Source organism: Varroa destructor, unplaced genomic scaffold (genome assembly GCF_002443255.2).
Source record: "Varroa destructor unplaced genomic scaffold, Vdes_3.0 BEIS01000003.1, whole genome shotgun sequence".
Taxonomy (NCBI): Eukaryota; Metazoa; Arthropoda; class Arachnida; order Mesostigmata; family Varroidae; genus Varroa; species Varroa destructor.
Window position 1 is genome coordinate 55,948,122 of NW_019211456.1, and position 15,981 is coordinate 55,964,102.

Consider the following 15,981-nt stretch of genomic DNA (forward strand, 5'->3'; position numbering starts at 1 on the left):
GAAGTAAACGGGTCTGAGCACTGTTCGAGCTATGCCAGCGTAAGGGTATCAGCACAGCTAGAGCTAATAACAAACGATTATTATATGTAATTCTTCTTTGCAGTAGATAGCTTGGAATGTGAATGGCCGAAAATTAGTGTGCCCTAAATAAATTTTGTTTGGCACTAGAACCATAAAAGTTTTTGAGGTTGAGTCCCTTTGATAGGTATAGTTCTTCATATATAGAAGAAAAAATCGAGAACGAGATGCAAGGGCGTGCTTAAGATAAAACCCAGTTCTCACCTAGGTTAGCATTATTGAAATAGTGTAGAAAAGTTTATAAAAAGTACATGTTAGCAGGTGAAGTGGGTCTGTTTAATAAATATACCATGAAGCTGGAGTGAAGATTAAAAAGTCAGCCTACTATCTCGAGCGGGACAGGGCACTACTCTAAGTCTGTAGAACGCTGTTTTAGCGGACTTTTAGTGTGACATGATATCCTTTATCGTGCCATACCCGTATGTTATACTTCTCTCTTACCGCTAGGAACGCTGACCCACATGCAAAGGAAGAATTGGTGTTGTTTGTAAGACAGAGAAGACTGAGAGCGCTGATTGCCCTCGTTGCGTCCGAAGCTCGTAGGTGCTCCCACTCTTCCGGAACGGTTCGCCTCATCATCCTGCTGATCATTAGACCTTCTCCTTGTTCATGATTTTGAATGAATCAGTCGGACAGACAAAGCTCATTGGGCCTCCCAAACAAATCGGCCAACTTGTAGTGGCGTCTTGTAATTTAACGTCATCTCGATTTATCGCAGTTAAGCGACTGTAACACTGAGACTATTCTCTCATACAAGCTGACTGCGCAGCATTTCAATTTTTTAAATCGTTACTTTTTATTTACATAGCTTAGTTGAAAAAATAAATTGTACTGTAATAAGACCTGTTAGATGATAGCATGGCTGTGTCCGGGCATAGACAGACAGATTTCGCTTCGTACTGGAAGCCAGACGCCCTACGGCAATACCGGACGTAAAACTCGAAACGTTGAGAGATAGCGTGAGCGTCTTACGGCCACGAAAAATCTATATCGCGTCCACAGTTATACCAATTTTATTTGAGATTATTTTCTAACAATTTTAAAGCTAAGAAAGAGAATCAGCTTTACTTGAGACCTCGAGCTCCCAAGCGGATCTTCCGAACTACGGTATGAATCAGGCTCTTGAACGTCGATAGATGTTTTAAAATCAGTACCAACAGAATTAATACGAATGGCACTATGCATATAGCAAATATATAGGAATCAAGAAAACAAATAGTAGAATTGCCGTAGATTAACTATCAGTAGGGGGTAGCTGAAATATATTGTTACGCAGCTGTTAAGTTGTTCCAATATGGGTAAAACGGCAAATGCTTTGGGACACGCTTTTCCCCCAGAATTCGTTTCCACATTTAATTTCCATTAAATTATGTTTCCACAGAACGTTTCGGTCGTGTCAGTGTTGGGTCTGTCATTTACTTGGGACAAAAGGAAAAGAACTAGAGAAGAAGGATTGCACATATTAAGGAAGATTCTGTTCCGTCGCTTGTCACATGATAAAGATAACTCATGTAATCATAGTTTCACATCAAAGATAGATCCGTTATTATTATTATCATCAGTTTTCGCAGCTTTCGTAGTAGGTAGAATGATTAATTAATGCGCATCACTAACATGTAGCCATTATTCAGAGACCTGAAATGGTTGTACTTTTAGTAATAAAAATTGGCAATTTTTCTAGCCGGAGTTTGCCCGATCTATGGGATAATTTTGGGATGCGCGAAATTATATGTGTTTGGTAATAAAATATATAATGAAAAAGAAACCTCAGAAATTAAGAAAGAAAACTGTTCCAAACTCACTCAGTGCTGTTAGCGGCCAGTCCAAGTAATTCGTTCGTTTACTAACACATTCATACTACCGACAAACTTTACGCTTCAACGAATTTTCATAGTTTCATTATTTATTCGTTTCCGGTGTCGCTTGTCTGGTTCTTCACGAGGACAGGGATAAAGAAAGGTTCGGCAGAAATAGCGTGAAATGATCATGTCTACGATACAAATGTTTAGGACCATCACATGTGACCCTTCATTTAGAGCAAGAGGCAAAAAACAATAGTAGAAAGAAAGGGATGATCTGGTGATCCGTCAGAGCGCGCATTCGGCCGTTTGTCCGCTTCGCTGCTCAGATTTTTCAGACGTTCGGATGAGTAAAGCAGACATTTGCACCCTCTGCACTTCCTCTTCATCGATGGACCGACACAGCAAACACGCTCTGTCAGCAACATTTAGTCCCGTGCGGACACATTTATACTGCTCCGAATAGTGGCAACAGTATCTCTAGTGAATGTTGCTGGAGTTGTTGGTACCGCCACCATTTGGGCGAGCACCAAACAGCTGCTAGAATAAGAATAATAATAGCAACCGAATTACTGGGATTGAAAGGGGGTAGTTGATGGCTGTTAGCCCTGGAGTGCCGCTTTGCTTTGTGCCTTTGGTCGAGTCAGTCGGTCAGTGTATGCTGGAATGGCGCGAGAGGGAAACCGGAGGTCCATAAGGAGTTGTTACAAAGATCAGATGGCATAGGAAGGGAGATTCGAGCATTGAGACGCGTTCTCCTGGTCACGAGCCGAAGCGGTGAGCGCTTTCTTTCAGGCCATGCTCAGGCCTCTATCACAGGTGCCATATTCTTTCCCTATCTGGTGTAGAGAGGAGAGGAAAGGCGAGGTGGTGAGCTTGTGAGAAATGTGCAAGGGCCAATGGCAAGGCGAACGAACAGCCCACGGATAGGCTAGGAAAGATGGGGCGAGCGACGGGAATACAGCCCCCTTCTACTTTGACTTCGGGGCTCTCCCTTTACAGGGGACCGAAAACGAGGGGACGGGAGCGGTGATACAGACAGCAGAAGCCACTCAGCGCCCGCCGTCTGCTCTTTTCTCAATGTGTGTTCATTTAAGCAGCAACTATGCCTCCGCCCCCTCTGCCGTCTCGTCTGTCTGTCAGCACCCCCGCAGTGAGAGCAGGAGACATCGCGCCCCACAGATAACGAGAGAGAGGATGAAAAGGCGTGGAGTCTGTCACTACGTAGTGCCGACAATTCTTAGACACAATTTATCGTTAGACTACATGAAAAACTGTTAGATGAAAAAAACTTTTGTCGTTGATTTTACGAACATATTTAACAAGTTCATCTGTTCGGCAGAACTTTTTTGGCGGAACGATGAGATGAACATTTCTAACAACAATTAATATCTGAGAACAATCGGTTAATCGTCTTATGTCTCGATTTCTATTACTGGAGTGGACTGGAACGGATTTTTGACAGCGAATAATCCAAGAGATTATCAAACGATCGTGGAAAAAATTCAGTACCGTTATAACAGATTAGGTTCACATAGAGCGAGCTATGTCAAACTACCTTGTGAAGAGTAGTCAAATTTTTTTCCCAGTTCCTATGTCAGAAAGAATATATGGTAGATATGAATCCAAATAAAAAAGCAGGTATTTTTAACATAATTATCGAGAAGGGTAGGATTAACGTAATTGTGGAAAAGGACTATCCTCATTCAATAACTATTCGAGCTGTTTCACACCTTTGCATAGTCTATGTTATAAGCAGTCTAAAACAAAACAGCGACGTCCATTTTCCAACATATAACTCATATCACCCAGGCTAGTAGGTATAGTATGAACGTCGACTATATTGTATATTTAGAAATCGGACATCACTGGTTGCATTCCTTTTACAGTCTGTGCTAAAGTTAGTTTAATGACCAGTTGTCGGAACTACTCGGGTCGTGTCTCGTCCGGCTCCATTGTGCTCCGGTTTCCATGACAACGCCGACATAAAATTATTATTTCCCTTGTTTGCCCCTTTCCTTCGCCTCATCCTCTTCCGCACATCGCCTCATCGTCATCATCATCGTCGTCGTCGTGCTCATTTTACCCTTACCCCATTTTGCCCCCTCGGCCCCCGGCTATTGCCTGCCCTTCATCGTTCGTTCTTTCATTGCCGTCGGATAGTGCTGATTCGACTACGCCTATACTAATATAAGAGTCGTAGCTCCGTCAGGAAAACCAGCTAGTAGCGTATAGCTACAACAAGTAGACAACACCAACGTATAGAAGACGTTTGCTGGTCCTCATCAACTCGACGCACTCGGTTATCATCGCAACCGTCGTTAGTCGCGCCTGTCACGAACCTCTTCTGCTACCATCACTGTCGCTCTATGATTTCGGCGGCAATTTTTCTAAGTCTGAGCTACCTTTTAGCTAACCTGTTCCGTCGTTGCTCCTTTCCTTTTTCATCGTCCTAATAATAATAACTACTGTATGATAATGATTGAGTCGGTCGGCTTAGGGCTTAGGGGCTTAAAGCTACCCCTTCCCTTTATATCAGTTGGTTCCCTTTCCCTTCCACTACCACCATTATCATCCTCATCAGCAGGAGTAGCACCGGAACCTTCAACAAGCGGGCACAGAGTCGCGACGGTAGGAGCAGTTCTTCTTTTCGAGGAAAAAACGATTCTTTAAGATGAAAGCTTTTGCGTTGCTGCTTTTGGAAGACCAGTCAGTCTTCCTTGATGCTTTGATTAATTCAAGGTATGTAGCGCGCACGTGGCATGACAAGAATAGATCCACTGGCAAGATGACGCATGACCTGCACACAACACGAAAAAGGATAGCAGCTGCTACAGGTGTTGCTACCGTTACAGCCCTCCATTTCACTCCCTATGAGCATCTACACGACAATTTAGAGCAAAATGTGAACAAATCGAAATGAGTTGTCAAAGGCAGGCTGATACAGCCGAGTCAAAGGATCAGTAAACGACGCGGTGATCTTCTCTTAATAGAAAAAAATGCGGACAAACATATAGGACAAAGTGTACGCTATATGAAAACGAATTATATTATATTGAGTCGAAAAGCCGACTATCTATGACGGCCATTTGACGAACGAAACTGGTACGTGATCATTGGATTAACAGCTAGATCTATCTGTGATAAATTATTTAAAGCTATATGTATATATATATATATATATATATAATAAGGTATTATTATTGCTCTGATTCGATCAGTATGCGGCATTTTTCATATACGCAGTCAATTGTCGACGTGTGTGATCGAACCAAATTGTTCAGATTCTGGGCTGTTGGAACATGTGAGAATAGAAAAGCAACCAGCAGGAACTACTCAGGGAAACCAACGAAATAGAGAAGACGATAAAGACACCTATATAGGATTTTTTCCTTAGTAGAAGCATGCTTTTAATCAATCAGTTGATCAAGCGTTTCTCCTCATACTTACGGTAACGCAGTCATTGATAAATAAATAAAGCTTAATTCTCTCTGTCCGCAAAAGCATTTAGCAATTGATTTATCGATCGTTATTTAGTTTCGCTATCCTATTTTGTTGACAGCTCGCATAAACCGACAAATCAGCGCAACTGTTACCATATCATGGTGCTCATTATACCTCGAAAAAAGCGTTTTTGGTAACAACCTCGCACTTTTACACAAGTATGTTACCGTACAATTTACATCCTTGTCCGCATACACATAGGGGCTAATCGTATCACAGACAAAACGATCTAATGAAAGCATATTGAGTAATCAGGCGAAATAAACGAGAATCGTTAAAGTGCCATATTTATGTTCATGCAGAACCCGAAGATCAGAGCTTTACTCAGCAACTTCCACTAAACGATTGCCCTAATAGCGCCCTAATAGGTGCGATTATATGAAGTACGATTTGTAGTGAAGGAGGATGCCACGAGAGAAAGGGCAAATGAGAATAATAGGATATTGTCGTTTTTGCCTCCCTGTCTTCCTCCATCCTACATATTGATGTGTATTGTATAACGAAAACAAACGACTATTTCAAATCTCTGATGACGACGCCAATTGCCCGACGGAATGTGGAACAGACGGCGATCGTTTTAAAAGGGAAAGGAGTGGCAAATCAGAAACGACAAGTTGTTGTCGCTGCAGTAACTTGTTAAGTTGAGCTCGAATATATTTCGTATTATTTTCTTCACTCCCTAGATGCTGAAACACTAATCGCAACGCAATATAGTAGTTTGGTTTTCTCATGTAAATGGGCATCAAAAGAATTAAAAACTAAAAATGTACATGTATTGAGAGAATATTGGTGATTCGTATCGATAAAAATATCTTCACTGGATAGCTAAAAAAAAAAAGGCATGTATATGTATAGTAGACCATTCGTGTTACTTTTATGCTATGCTTTATCAAGATTTTTGTTTCGAGATCAAAATATGTTTCTGTTGATGTGGGTTTCCGCTTACGAATTCACTACAAATGTTTCACGTGGTAGCGACTTATAAGGAGGCGGCGGCTTCGAAATGTAACGAAAATAAGGTTACCTTATTCACATGCAAATTGTCTGTGAGATTAAAAAGATAGTCATCGCATTTGTATCAACTTATATGAAGTCTCTAGACTAAGCGCTACTATGCCCCACATAGATAACTATAATAAGATAGGAATAAACACACTGCCTCGCATCACTATTTCTCCACCATGACGATAACGACTCTACAATGTAACAAACGAAAGAGGTAGAAAATTGGGTACGTTTTATGTACGCTCAGTTATATGCTTTAAGGACAGAAATCAATAGTTATTATAAAAAAAAAATATATATATATATATATATATGTATATTTCTTTTTTTTTTTTAATAGATTTTCACTTGTGTACATGCTGTGTTCTGGGTAGAACTTCGGCGGCGAACGCAACTTCACAGTGCTACTATAGGCTAGGCCAGAATATAAGTCCTCAGAGGTTTCTTGCTTCAAGTTTTTTAATTTCCAAAAAAAGTCAATTTCAGTCTTCTTCAAGTTAAATGTGTCGTAACGTGCGGCTAGGATCAGTAATCTTCAAATGCAGGTATTTTTGTATACAACGATATAAATGAAGTCGATCACGAGAAATTGGCCACCGTTCCTCGAACGTTTTTAATCACAAACTTTTTTGTATCCAGTAATAGAGTGCATCCGTCGCGGAATTTTTTCGGGTCGAAACAGCGCACCATCAGCGCAATACTGGCGTCAATTGTTGTAAAGGCTACAAAAGTGCGTAGGGAAGTTTTGTCTAGCTTGCGTAAGACTTCCTCAGCTGAGTGGGACATGTCTTGGAGACGGCAAAGAACCGATGACATTCCTAGATATAGAAATATTTACCATACAATTTTGAAATAGAATAATTTTCAGCCAATTAGTTCGATTTGTATACTATAAATCAATTTTTTCGTAACATCGATTGAGTCAAGCCCGCAAAAGGTTTGACGTTTCGGTTACCTAGGTACAGGTGAATTCTATACGTGAGATTAACCAGTGCCCCCAAAAGTAAATTAAATTTATCAAGTTATATACAACGTCATCATTCTTATGCCTTTGCTTGTGTATTGGCAACAAAACGTGCAGGCCATCATCGCTCATTCAAAGTTTGCTTTAACTAAATTATGAGGAGCAGTTTTTCAGAAAAAGTTCTCTAAAAAATTATAAAAGTGACTTTTCCCACTGTTCTTATTCCCGTGCCTAAGTAGGATATTTATGTTGCGGATCAAATTAGCTTTGACGAGAGAAAGGCTTACGTACGGATAGCAATTGTATCGTCATTCATGAAGTGTTTCGCGATATTGATGAACTGATCCGAGAGATCCAGCAGACCAATAAGAACTGTTCGTCGAAGCTTTGCACGGTTCCTAAGTACAGAAAAATTTTCATGTTACTAGGATTAGTGAGGATTGTTGCATCGAAAACCTAAAGGCCAACCGCAAATCAAACTTCTTCAGCTTTGCTAAAAGGATTTTCTCACTCTTAAAGTTCGTACGATCCTAGTTCTAGTCCAATTTAAGGAAGTGATTCAATGCTTTTGCCTTAATCAGTAAATCTCGATTTACGCTCCAGTTGAAAGCAATGAAGTTCACCGATTGGGTTGTAGCCGCACTGAGTGTAGGATCTACATACAGTTTGCAACCTCATAAATACCTTCTTGTACTTCGAGCATAAGAGCAGTGCTGTCCCTATGAATGCCTGGATATTAGCTAAAGTACTTTGATTACAATTAATTCTTATGGCCTCGAATTTATAACGGTGTCGCCATGCGCTATCTGTGAGAAACGTATTATTTCACTAATCGTTTTTACGATTCTTTAATATTCATTCGGATCACTCATTCCGGGTAGTACGTTCCTACCTTTCACACCTCTCTTGCAAATCAAATCAGTAAAAAACAAACACTGTGGGATTATGGAAAATGTGGGGTTAAAAGGGAAAGTGTAAGTTTAGAAAGAGGAAAAGTATTGATCTAGAAGTGAGAAAATGAAAAAATCAAAGTATTCAACTATTTGACTGAACCAGTTGGACATTTGAACTTTGAAAGGCTCATTTGTGAAATGTCTAAACGTTGAAATGTTCTGTTGTACAAATTAAATAACTTTATACTCGAATGCTTGGCTTTTTTTGGCCTGTCCTTCATCAGTGACGAAAAAAGGTTCGAAACATATAGGTGGTGATTCGTAACTGTGGAATAGCTCTACTAAATCCTTGTAAAAGGAAATATGAACAGGCCTAACAGTTTCTGTGTGCATTATATGTAAGATGGCCTGTAAAATGAACTGTTCACTTAATCGATGTTTTTTTTCAAATCGGAATAATTGGGTCATTATCGTCAATAAAGTCGAATGAAAAAACATTTAGAGGCTTTCCAATAATTTTGCAACGTTTGCTGGGAGGAAACATTTCCGCATATGTTCAGTTTACACCTTTAAATATATCCTGTTTTTATCTGAATTTTCCAATCCGAAACGGCAATCGCGTACATACACCCGTGACAAGCTCAAAATTTAATTTAGGTGAACCTAATACCAACTGCTACATACCCTTCAAGAGAGTTTAGCGAAAAACTTGCGGTTAATTCAATGGAGTTTTGTAATGCTTCCAGGAAGATCTGCCTGAGCTTCGTATCGGTAAGCAGATTAAGAAAGCTTACGATGGTCATTCGACTTAATTCTGTAGAAAGCAGTGTCGCATTCCCAGCCAGATCCTGTAAAGACGGCCGAAGCTCTTGGCCACAGGCGGGAAAAATCGCGTTCTAGCGACCAAATTAAACATGAATACAGTGTTATCGATTTGTTCATTCTGGGCGCATGCGAACCGAACATGAATTTTGGCCACAAACCTTATGAAATATAAATATTTTCATTACTAAAGGCTTGGGCTCGTTTGTTTATGTAATCTATAGGAGCGGAGTATTATGGGACCGGTCTTGCTAAATGAAACTTTTAAAAGACGACACGGATGACAAGTTTGTATCAAAACACGCTTCGCCATGCATGAGACAACATTTGGTGTATTCCTTCCAATGAACGCTAGTAAAATGAGACTATATATACATAAAATGAATAATTTTTTTTTCGAACATTAAAACAATTTAGAGACGCCAACATTGACACTAAATGATTTAAGCAAGTGTACCTATTTTCAATGTTTTTTTTTTAATCTTTAAGAAGCTCCTTAATTCGTTTTAGTCTTCCGTCATGAGCCCTCCAGAAAAAAACTTATGAGATAACTAAAAGAATTATTCCTTAAATTGCTTAGAAAAAATGACTTATAAAGCCTGTAAATCAAGTTCACGTAATTCAATTATTTGACTAGCTGTGTTAAATTTTTTCTTAAAAAAAATGCAACACCGTAACATTGAAAGTTCGTAATAAAACACGGAATTATGACATACCTCGCTACATTCTCCTTTGGTAGTTTCAGCCCTAGATAAAGCTGGCGCAATGAGGAGTATTAAAACTAATAACATTTTGTTTTGTCAAGGGGATTTTACAGGATTATGCTGATGACCGGCTGACTCTTGGCGGCGAATGACGCAAATTAAGCATCCACCACCAGAGTCCCGCAGCTAATTCTGCCCACATCGTATCATATAAACTCGTATTTGGAAGCTACACAAATTTATCTAATTGTTTTTGATAGGCAATTTGAACGACTAAAGCGTTGCGTTGAGAATGAGTCTAGGCTAGACGATTTTAGAAATCAGAATATAAGAGCATGGATAGCGCTACAACTTTAGTCTTAGCTAACTACATCTTTGAAGTTAGCAGCTATAGGACGGATAATCTTAAAAAAAGGCCAAATTCTAGTTATTTGAATTTATCATTAACTTAAATAATGCAGATTTGTTTTTGCACTACAAAACAACATATACACTTCCCTAAAAAAGGCTGTATCCGCTGAAATGGTATTTTAGCATTAAACGGTCATTTTCAATATTTTCAGTAATAAAGGCAGAAACTGTCTACAAGACAGGCTGTAGCCTGGTAGCTAAAATGAAGCCTAAGAGATGCTTAAAATAATTAGGTGGCGTATTGAGGCAGACGGCCGTTAAGCACATCTTTGTGTTGTAGTTGCTTTATTGAACTTATGCTGTAGCTGCGGCGCTCTTTTTAGATACATAACATAGGGTTTATATTGTGGAAATATGTCACAGAAATGATCAGAAATCTAATCCTCAGAAAGTAAAATCATTCTCAAAAATAAAAGTATGGCATTGGGCGGGCGAACTTAAATCAGCGCCTGAATTACATACTGCGCATACTTCTCAGCATTAGTCTACATAACTGGACGAACACAGTGGAGGAAGTACGATCACCTTTTATATAGCACCTTTGTCGAATAGCAAGACATAGAGGTTTTTAGCTGAGCCTTTTGTTTTTTTTTTTCTATTTTTGTTTCTGATTATACGCATAAGTATTCTACTAAAGTAATTAAACGAATCAACTGGGGTAATGCTGTGGACATGCAGGGGCACAACTCGTCTGTCTACCAAGACTTACGGGCGATTCTACTCTTTTCACCTGTTCATGTTTACAATATATGATAATCTGAGGCCAAGCTTTTTGTTAGGCAAAAACATATTTGCTGATATTATCGTTTCATTCTATTTACTCTCCCGTATTCGTAGCAGTAGAAGCCTGCTGGTTATCTCTATTTTGCCGCCTCTTGGATGTCATAGCTATATTGCGAAGCTGCGCTAAATCGTTATTGAGCCGAATAAGGAAAATAGATAACGGCTGGCCTCTCGACACATCGCTCATGTGTCGCTATTATAAAATACATCTTAACGGTGCGGTAATTCTTTCCATCGATCGTTCACCCTCTATCAAATTTGTACCGTAGCACAGAGTGACAATAAATTACTTTAAAAAAGTGCCTACGGTAATTATAGTATGATTTTTTTGACCTCACGCATACTTAAACATCAGCAATATGATTCGAGCAGCAACTGTACGACCAATAAAACATTTGTAAAGGTATTGAAAATAACACAATTATGCTGTAGTGTGTATTAAATATCTTCAAACACGTTACATTCTTAACAGCCAGCTAATTATAATTAAATATTCTCTAGTCACTATATCCCGTACATTCGGAAAGCATTTATTCAGACAACCAAGTCGAGTTCCAAATACTCTGTGTGTGCGCTGAATTTCGAAATTTATGTACGACCTTATGTGCCCCTAGGTTTAGCGGGCAAACATATTACGACTGCGCCATGATTGATAGAACTTCGAGCTCATTGGGATACCGTCCTAATTCAATCAGCTACAATAGACCTTTCATATTATACGAGCGTTTTTTTATATATTTCACAATTTTTATAGAAAAAAAATTCATTTTTTCTTATTGCTGTGAGGTTTAGAGCCTGTACCTTAAGGCGCACAACGAGACGATTGAGGATACGTTCAGTAAGTGTCGATTGGGAACCCGAAGTCGAGTAAAGCAATTCCGATTGTAAATTTACATACAAAGGGGCAAATCGTCGACTATTTGTTTCTCAAATTTTTAAAATTATACAGAACCTCTGAATATTTTAATACGAGACTAAATAACTCAGAGTGGCCAGACATTTATAGAAGTTCCTAGGACGGATACGATATTCAAGAACATGATTTCTCTTTGAATTGCCCGTCTGCTAAAAAATAAGTTTTACAGTTGATGATTTTTCTAGTTAAAATAATGCAACAAACTTAAGATCATGTAAATTTGGATGCATCGTTCTCTTGCGAAAATTCAAAAAACTTTCTACGAAAGCGAGTTTGATGGTAGCTGAAGATGATCCATGGATTTGCAACAAATAATATTTCTTATATAACTTTTTTTCTATTCTTGCCCAAGCAAACGAACTATTCGATTACTTTGCTGTGATTATTTACAAGTGATTCGAATTTTTTTTTGACATTGTGCTGCGACTTGGGAAGCACAATTTACTACCACGCTCAACTTCTGTCGAAATTAGTTCAACTTGCCTACTTTTACCAGAAACCGTGGTTACCTCTATTGTCATAGCTATATTATATCTCTATTTCGAAAACGAACAAAACACAAATAGAGTTAATAGATTATTTAGACTTCGTTTGTTTTATTCCGTTAATTTCGCTCTCCTTCATACTCATTCACTACAGTTAGTGGCAAGTAGCGTGCATAGCGTTTTTAGCTATCGTTTGCATCCCCATATTACGTAACCCAGCGGTTAATATCGAGAAAAAAAGGCACAGGGCGTATTCGATACAATGTGAAATCATAACCGTATTTACACAGCTTTGCAACACTACTCAACGGAATCACTGTCGATTAAGCGTGTAACATTCGGTGATTCTCCGCTGTTGTATAGTCACGATCCCAAGCCCCCCAGGTTATGATTACGATGGTGATGATAATTCACGATGGCCTTCGCTTCCTCCTGCGCCCCTTTCTGCTCCTCCTTGTCCTTCTATGTGGTACCGTGGGCGTCGTAGTCGCTGTAACCGGCTCTGAAGTCATACCTGAATCTTTCTCGTCAACTTCCACAGTAATGGAGTCATCTATTTATCTTTGCTGTACTTGTGGTTACCTAACTTAGAAGATGCGAATCAGTAACTCCCCGTAGATTAGTCGAACAGAGCTACAAACTACTGTCAATCACGTAGTAACGTGAATGAATTCGATCGAAGCAGCGCTGATTTTTTTTATCATGATGAAGCTGACGAATGGCGCAAACGACAAGCAGATTACCTTTCTCTTAGTTTTGAGCATTAAACTGTTGCAACTATAATACAAGTGTACAATCTGCAACAGGGACCCACGAAAAAATACGTGTTTATATGCAAAGATGGGCTATTCTTTGCAATAGTAGAAAAGTAACGTGTGATATCGCTCGTTTGTATTTAACTTCCCTCACACGGAACGTCGTTCCATGACGACTACCTTTGTTCAGCTTCTGCAAGCAAATTTCATTAATACTAATAATAATAAGAGCAGTAATTTTTAATAGACTAATACAATGGTACTGAATGAATACTTTCCTGTCCAATGTTGGGGCAAAGGTGCTGAGTTACCGTCTTGACGGTGAGGTCTATTTTAGTTAGTTAAATGGTATTATAAAGTCACGGAATGGATCTAGGCTATCTTAATCTTATTTTACAGTAACATAGAACGGGGAAGGTTGTGTAGGGCATAAATAGTGATCACCACAGTTCATGTTTAGTCAAAAAATGGTACTTCGCTAATTTGGTGAATAAACTCCTATTACACAAAAGGGGGAGATAAAAAACACAAAATAACAATGAATTCGCATATATTGTCTACATTCAACAATCGAAATAATGGAAGTATCTATATCGATATAAATAATCATGCCGTAGCCGCTGTGACAAACAGGTTTCGTCGTTGTTTTCCACTATTTACGCCAGCGGACATCAAACGTGACAAAAATGATTGCTCAGCAAATGAAGGGTTTTCCAGTCCTGTTTATTTGCAAACCGAACAAAGGAGATAAAAGTCTTTAAACATCGATTTTAATACAAAAAGAGACGGTTTGAGAATAAAAACTACTGATTTAAAGTAATAGTAATATTAATAATTGACTTTTTAAAATATATGTGTCTTTCACACTAATTTGTGGGCCTTCCCTAAACTCCTTCTAAGTGAGATCTAAGAAAGACATTTACTGACACTATATAGAACTTAGAGGAGGCAGGAGAAAAAGAAGAAGACATATCTTCGGTAATGCCAAGCCCACGCTACCGAGAGGTTAAGCCCACTTGCTTATATAGTTATCTCGGAGACTCCACTGTAACTTTTGCGAAGGATATAAATATAAAACCTCATTCCGGCCAGCCTTGTTCTCTACCAGTTACACAAAATACGAGTTTCCTTAATGTAAACAGTATTTTGATTGTACTACGACTTCAATTTTCCATTTACATAGTTTTCCAGCCCTGTCTGACGGCATGATTCTGATGATAATGTGTAATATTATGCGAGATTATTATTATTATGGCCATATATGTGTAGCAACTACCACGAATCCGGCTCCGCGTTTCTTCAGCGGTATTCTGTACTGTAGCCCGCATCAATTCCCACCTATGTATTTGTTGTCGTCGATTTCCGTTGAAGCAAATTCGTCTATTGTATTCTCGCTGTCGGTGGTAATTTAGTGTGCTCTAGGTTTCTCAACTATTGATGCTACTGTGTCATCAAAGCAGAGTTGATTTCACTGAAGAGGAAAAGGCACAGAGCAAGCAAGCCAATCGAAGCAAAATATTGAGATTTTATATGTTTGTAGATGAAGACGTGACATTTTTACTGAAGCAACTCCACTGAAGCCTTTGCGTTTTCTTCACCGCGTTGAAGTAACCGAAATCATTGTTTCTAACAGACTATTCCGCCTAGTGGGCAATAAACGCTGACAACAAGAGATTTACAAGCTAAAGAAACAAGCAATGCAGCGATCGGCTAATTACTATAAATACCATTATAGGGTAGAGATGAGTACGGCGATTGTGTAGAGTAAGTAATGGCCAAGGGTTACTGTGGGTAATTTCATCAAGTTTTCCAGAAACGGCGCAAAAACCATTGGAACGATGAACCTGAAATATAATAAAGTAAATAAAGTAGAATGCACAATAAATAAATAAATAGATCAAACACAACGTTTTTTTTTATATATCCAAACGGTATAGTGAACAGACTATAAAGTATTGTCTCTGCTAATGAGTAGCCATAAATACCAATGCACATATACAAGGTTCGAAAAATTGATGGCGGAAAATTTTAGTGAAAAGGATTAAGGCTTTCTTTTCTATTTGTTCCCCTCTTGATCGTTCTCCGTCTGCTTGCTGAACTGCCGGTATGTACAGACAATGCACAGAAACTTTTTGACATCTGTTGCTTTGGAAGCTCTCCTGGAAGAACTGACATAAAGCCCGGAGTCCTCAGGTTTGATTTTTGACTAATATTAAGGAAAACATAACTAAATTATATAATATTGTTGCGGTGTATTATCTTCTTATTGAGTTTGTTACTATCAGATCGTACCGCAATTTTGTCTGATGTATGTGAATATAACCACGCTCCGTGCATTTAGATCTATTTTACAGAACAATCCGCACGGAGCTACAAGAAGTAACATCTTCAGGCGGAAAACCTATTGCTAATAGAGATCAATAAAGCAAATATTTTTCTCTGGAATGCTGGAAGATGATTCGAAATAAAATAATATTTACCCGTTTTACGCTTATTTTCAACTTACAGCTTAGTAACAGCAAGCGCCAGGAGGAAGAGGGATTCAAACCCGCCCTATCTTCACACAAATATCGCAGAACAACATTTAACGGCATTGCCAGTACGATAGTTCACTGTAGCATTAGAGATGAGCCACACATACTGAACGCTGCGTTACAGTGAACGAAGATTTGTGTACTACAACGCTGAATCAAGGGGAGCACTCAACCAGCCAGTACAACGGTAGTTAGTACACACAGAGGACATGTCCTTGCAGGTTAAGTAGTAACTGCAACCCTTATTGTGTCAGAATTTGGAGTATTAGTAGACTAACCGATTTAGTTCAGCACGTTATTCTAAAATCGAACCCACTTCAGAGCAGTA

General features: G+C 38.9%; 1 protein-coding gene and 1 long non-coding RNA gene across 3 annotated transcripts; both read right to left on the reverse strand.

Moving 5' to 3' along the window:
• Nucleotides 1-6,244: 6,244 nt before the first annotated feature.
• On the reverse strand, nt 6,245-9,915 carry LOC111247678 (uncharacterized). Its single transcript, XM_022798919.2, has 4 exons — nt 9,782-9,915; nt 8,928-9,139; nt 7,642-7,748; nt 6,245-7,204 (listed from the first exon to the last, which is right to left on the reverse strand). Exons 1-4 carry the CDS (start codon nt 9,854-9,856, stop codon nt 6,966-6,968), a joined length of 633 nt encoding a protein of 210 aa, XP_022654654.1. The 5' UTR covers nt 9,857-9,915; the 3' UTR covers nt 6,245-6,965.
• A 3,739-nt stretch (nt 9,916-13,654) lies between these two features.
• On the reverse strand, nt 13,655-15,707 carry LOC111247457 (uncharacterized). Of its 2 annotated transcripts, none has more exons than XR_002672127.2 (3): nt 15,626-15,707; nt 14,847-14,963; nt 13,655-13,838 (listed from the first exon to the last, which is right to left on the reverse strand). It is a non-coding gene; the product is annotated as an uncharacterized LOC111247457 (long non-coding RNA). The 2 variants fall into 2 exon arrangements; XR_002672126.2 differs by lacking the exon at nt 13,655-13,838 and adding an exon at nt 13,989-14,590.
• Between the last annotated feature and the right edge of the window lie 274 nt (nt 15,708-15,981).

Bases quoted from the DNA above. Each gene is read 5' to 3' on its own strand.
- LOC111247678 (XM_022798919.2), bottom strand. From the start codon at position 9,856: ATGTTATTAGTTTTAATACTCCTCATTGCGCCAGCTTTATCTAGGGCT. The intron at 7,749-8,927 runs GTATGTAGCAGT...TTCTGTACTTAG, and splicing joins TCGCTAAACTCTCTTGAAGG to GAACCGTGCAAAGCTTCGAC. The intron at 7,205-7,641 runs GTACGTAAGCCT...TTCTATATCTAG, and splicing joins TGACGATACAATTGCTATCC to GAATGTCATCGGTTCTTTGC.